This window comes from Eimeria acervulina, genomic scaffold (genome assembly GCF_000499425.1).
Source record: "Eimeria acervulina Houghton genomic scaffold, Eah_scaff741, whole genome shotgun sequence".
NCBI classification, from domain to species: Eukaryota; Apicomplexa; class Conoidasida; order Eucoccidiorida; family Eimeriidae; genus Eimeria; species Eimeria acervulina.
The window spans coordinates 10,580-16,102 of NW_013549623.1; the positions used below are offsets into that span (position 1 = coordinate 10,580).

The following is a 5,523-nucleotide window of genomic DNA, read 5'->3' on the forward strand; positions in this document are numbered from 1 at the left end:
CTGCCCACGGCTGCAGCCGAGGAGACGCCTCTAAGACAGGCGCCGTTAGTGTAGATACTGCAAGCGAAGAAGCAGAATGCAGCAACGCTGCTGCTGCGATGCTGCTGCTGCTGCTAACTCCAGCCTCCGCCAGCAGCAGCAGAGACACCCCAACAGGTCCTGCATGCACCTTCGCTGCTGCAGCACGAGCTGCTTCTGCTGCTGCTGTTGCTGCTGCTGCTGCTGCTTCTGGGCTTGTTGCTGTTGTTACTGCTGTTGCTGCTGCTGCTGATCCTTGCAGCTGAGGCAGCAGCAAGCCCCAGTGCTGCTGCTGCACAGCCTGAACTCGGCGTGCGTAAGCAGCAGCAGCAGCAGGAGCAGCAGCAGCAACGCTGGTTGGCAGCAGTAGATTAAAGATATCAGCAGACACATCTTTGTCTCCTGCTGCTGCTTGTCTTGCTGCTTCACGTAGGGGCCCCACACCCGCAGCAGCAGCAAGTGCTGCTGCTCTGCTGCTGCTAAACCAAACAGCAACATCTCCCCATGACTTGAACGGCCGCAAACCCTCAGGTAAAGGAGACAGCTCTGCGTCATACAAATAATCCGCTGCTGCTGCTGCTGCTGCTGCTGCTGTAGCACCTTCGTTGGCTGTTGCTGTTGTCGCTGCAGCACCACATGCAGACGCATGCAAACAAAAGACGCTGGGGGTTGTTGCTGCTTCTGCTGCTGTTGCTGCTGCTACTGCTGCTGTTGTTGCTGCTGCTACTGCTGCTGCTTGCTGTTTAGAGGAGACAGTGAAGAGACAGAAGGAGACAGATATAAAGAAAAACAAACAAACAAACAAACAAACAAACAAAGACAGAGGCAAGCATAAACAACACAGGCAGATAAAGAGAGAGACAGAGAACAAGAGAGAGATAAACAAATTAAAAACAAAATATATATATTTATTCGTACTGCAGCAAATGTCAAGAGGAGATCGCCCCTTCAGCCTTCCTACTGTCGCTCTGTTGCTGCTGCAGCAAAACAGCAAATTGAAACAGCGCCATGCTGCTGCTGCTGCTGCTGCTGTTGCTGGTGCTGCTGCTGTTGCTGCTGCTCCTGTTGATGGCGATGCTGCTGTTGCTGCTGTTGATGGTGTTGATGGCGTTGCTGATGGTGTTGTTGCTGGTTCTGCTGCTGCTGCTGCTGCTGCTGCTGGTTCTGCTGCTGCTGCTGCTGCTGCTCCTTGTGCATGCAAACTGCAGCAGAAAGCTTCAAGGACTGCTGTTGCTGCTGCTACGGCAAGGAGGTGCCCTGATAAATAAATAAAACAAACAAAAAACAGCAGCAGAAACACCCCTACAAATCTAATAAACGCATGCATGCATGCATGCATGCATGCATGCAAATAATTCAGTAATCAGTGCATGCATGCATTTAAACAACAGCAGGAACAGCACCATATCTAATTAATTAATTAATTAATTAATTAATTAATTAATTAATTAATTAATTAATTAATTAATTGCATGGATTTGATGATGCTGTTGCTGGTGGGGCTTTAATAGGTGCATGCATTAATTAATAAATTAAATTAATTAAGTAAAATAAAGTAAAGTACTTAGTTAAATTAATTAATTAAATTAAATTGCTAATAAAAAGATATTATTTTGTTTGTCTTACATTCTGTTGTTTGCTTCGTCTGCTGCAACCCCCAGCGCCCCAAAATGAACAAACAGACTCCAAGTAATGCATGCACAGGCTTGCTGCTGCTGCTGCTGCTGCTGTTGCTGCTGCTGCTGCAGCTAGCATTTAAATGAGTATCTAAAGAGCATTGTTCTGCTTCATTAAACAAATGCAACACTGAAGAAGAAGCAAAAAATAAATATCTCAGCGCCGATACCTCCGCCTTCACCGTACAAACAAAATTAAAAAAATTGCGCTCCAAACTAAAACGCAACACGCATCGCAGCAGCAGCAGCAGCAGCAGCAGCAGCAGCAGCAGCAGCAGCAGCAGCAGCATAATGACTGCTGGGAGAAGACGCGAAGAAAGATCTGCAAGAACATATTATAAAGCAATTTACAAGAACAAACAAACACAAAAAATAGATTTAAATAAACACAAACAAATATTTTTAAAAATGTTTTTATAAATATTTACAAAAATATATAAATAAACAAAAAAATAAAAATAGTAAAATTAAACATATGCAAAGACAAAAAGAAATAAATAAATAAATAAATAAATAAATAAATAAATAAATAAATAAATAAATAAATAAATAAGATATAAGTACTTGTCTTTATCTTGGCTGTCTTCTGAAGACAGCAAACCTAATGTTAATCTCCGCAGCTGCCCATACACCCGAAGACAAATGCCTTCGAGAAGCTGCAGCAACAAACACACACGCATGCATGCATGCATGCATGCATGTGTGCATGTATGCTTTTGCTGCTGCTGCTGCTGTTGGTGCTACTGTTGCTGCAAATGCCCCTGCTGCTGCTGTTGCTCCTGTTTTCGTTCCGCCTTTTGCTGCTCTTGCTGCTACTGCTGTTGCTGCTGCTGTTGCTGCTGTTGCTGCTGCTGTTGCTGCTAGTCCTGCTGCTGCTGCTGCTGCTGCTTCTGCTGCTGCTGCTGCTGCTGCTGCTGCACGTCTTATGTTTGTCTGCTGATTTATTCTTTTAATTGTCCTGTATTTACTCACCAAAGAAGAAGGGCCTTGCTTCTGCAGCATTAGCAGCTGCTGCTGCTGCTGTTGATGCTGCTGCTGCTGCTGCTGCTGCTCCTTCATAGGCAGAGCCACTCCGTCGCAGCCCAAAGCTGCTAGCAGCAGCACTTGCTTCTGTTGCTGCTGCTGATTGCATGCGGCCCCGGTTTTATAGCAGTAATCCTCCACCGCCTGCAGCAGCAAAACAGCAGCAGCAACCCCACCCTTTAAACACACATTGAGGAGACCTCAGCAGCAGCAGCAACTGCAGCAGCAGCAAACGCATGCATCCATTGCTAGCTGCAGCAGCAAACGTAGGCGCCGCGCACTTAACGCAAAGTCTCATCTCCTGAAGCAGCAGCAGCAGCAGCAGCAACAGCAGCAGCATCAGCAATAGCAGCAGCAACAGCAGCAGCAGCAGCTCCAACAACTGCGGCAACCGCAGCAGCAGCAGCAGCACCAACAGCAGCAGCCACAGCAATGGCAGCAGCAGCAGCAGTAGCAGCAACAGCAGCAAAAGGAAGCAGCAGCAGCTGCTGCTGCTGCATGGCGTACTCGATACAGGTTATCGCTGGGCCCCACAGCAGCAGCAGCAGCAACCAGACGGGATAACTTGAACGCTTCATAGGTCTCTTGTTGTTGTTGCTGCTGCTGCTGCTGCTGTTGCTGCTGTTCTTGCGATATCCCATCCTGCCCCGCCAGCTGTAGACTGCTTTGTTGCTGCTGCTGCAGTTGCTGCTGCAGTTGCTGCTGCACCGCAGCAGCGAACGTATCAACAGAAGGAAAAGCAGCGAGCAGCAGCTGCAGCAGCGCAGGCCTTTCCCTTTTGTTTGCAGCCTCCCCCCTGCTGCTGCTGCTGCTGCTGCTGCTGCTGCTGCTGCTGCTGCTGCAGTATGCTGCTGCCTGCTGCAGCTGGGTAAGGAAGAACCCCTGGGGCAAACAAGTAAAAAGAAAGCCGAAGAAAGACAAACTGCTGCAGCAGAAAACTGCATGCAGCGACAATACCCGCAGCAGCAACTCATAGAGGCCCCCTCTAACATTGTGAGGCTGAGTAGAGACGCAGTACAGCAGCTGCTTCAAACAACACAAAAACAATTGCTGATCCTGCTGCTGCTGCTGCTGCTGTTGCTGTTGCTGTTGCTGCTGCTGCTGCTGCTGCTGCTGTTGCTGCTGCTCCTGCTGCTGCTGCTGTTGCTGCTGCTGCGTGAGTAGGTAGTGTTCTGGTAGCAGCAGGGCCTCTAAGAAGACGCGCATTGAGGTGTATGTGCAGCTGCACTGCCCCACAGCTTGAAGATAAGACGCTACACAGCGAGAACGAGCAAACACCAACTGCTGCTGCTGTTGCTGCTGCTGCTGCTGCTGTGGCTGCTGCTGCTGCTGCTGCTGCAGTTGTGTTTCAAGGATGAGTTTGTGCAGTATGAATGTCTTTACTGCTTTTTCTGCTTCAATGCAGCTCGGCCCTCTACTGAAGAAGAAAGAAGAAGACAGAGACGGCAGAAACACCCGAAGCACAAAGTCAGAAGAGACGCTCAGCAGCAAATTGATCTTGCTGCTGCTGCTGCTGCTGCTGCTGCTGCTGCTGCTGTTGATGCTGCTGTGGCTGCTGTTGCTGCTGGTGCTAGTAGTGATGGCGGTGCTGTTGCTGTTGCTGTTGTTGTTGCTGCTGCTGCAGCTGCTGCTGTGGGGTGTATCAGCGCAGCAAATGTTTAAATAGCAAAGCAGCAAACCTCTTCTCAGCAGCGCGTTGTCGTGAGTAAAGCCACGGAGCAGCAGCAACTCCACCCATAAAGGCTGCACAACCAGAGGATTTGCTGCTGCTGCTGCTGCTGCTGCTGGTGCTGCTGCTGCTGCTGCTGCTGCCTTTGCAGCGAGAGAGCAGAGGCGCTTCAGTGTTTGCTGCTGCTCTTCAATTAAGTGCTGCGAGAATTCTTCAAGAGAGTCAAGCACTGTAGTAAAACAACTCCAAGCACCTCGCTGCTCTGCTGCTGTCACGTGCTGCTGCTGCTGCAGCAGCAGCAGCAGCTGCTGCTGGTGTTGGTCCTGCAGCAGCTGCAGCAGCTGCCTGGCGTTGCTGCGCACTGTGCTCAAAGAGGGGCAGACGAGGGCCCAGCACAGCCAACGCCATCGAATATCTCCTAAACTCCAACTCTGCTGCTGCTGCTGCTGCTGCTGCTGCTGTTGCTGCTGCGGCTGCAGCAGCAGCAGCAGCACTTGCTCTGCTTCTTCTGGAGAAGCAGCAGGGGTTTGCTCGCAAGAAAGAAATAAGTTACTGTAGCAGCAAGCTAAGTTTAGAGCTTCAGCAGCACGGCGAGGAGGGGGCCCCAGCTGCAGCATCTTAAACACCTCCGCACTTATGCTGCTGCTGCTGCTGCTGCTGTTGTTGCTGCTGCTGTTGCTGCTGCTGCTATATGCAGGTGTAAGAGGAGCGAGGAGGTGATGAATAACAGCAAATATGAAGGCAGCGCCTACTTTAGAGTCAACGTGCTGCAGCAGCAAAGGAAGCAGCTGCTGCTGCGCTTCTGCAGCAAGAGGCCTCAGCGCTTCTGAGGTCAGCAGCTGCAGCAGCAGCTGCAGCACTCGCAGGGAGAAGTTCTTAGCAGCAGCCTGTTGAGCGAATGCACATAGCAGCAGCAGCAACAAACAAAAACATGCAGCCACAAACAAACAACTGCAGCAAGCAACCGCAGCAACAGCAGCAACAGCAGCAACAGCAACAGCAGCAGCAGCAGCAGCAGCAGACTTCAAAGACGATTCAACGTCTACAATAGACACAGCCACAAACGACAAACAAAAAGACAGCAAAGACGCGGTGTATCAATATACTAATAAATGCATATATATATATATATATATA

At 49.8% G+C, this 5,523-nt stretch overlaps 1 protein-coding gene across 1 annotated transcript in view; it reads right to left on the minus strand.

The window, feature by feature from the left end:
* Positions 1–5,003, minus strand: part of EAH_00047860 (RNA methyltransferase, TrmH family domain-containing protein, putative) — a gene marked incomplete at both ends in the record, with an annotated part of 10,717 nt that extends 5,714 nt beyond the window's left edge. Inside the window, 4 exons of the mRNA XM_013394534.1 lie at positions 9–642; positions 937–1,275; positions 2,663–2,861; positions 3,225–5,003. Of these exons, the coding sequence (XP_013249988.1) occupies positions 9–642; positions 937–1,275; positions 2,663–2,861; positions 3,225–5,003 (2,951 nt within the window). The remainder of the gene's footprint in view (positions 1–8; positions 643–936; positions 1,276–2,662; positions 2,862–3,224) is intronic.
* Positions 5,004–5,523: the final 520 nt, after the last annotated feature.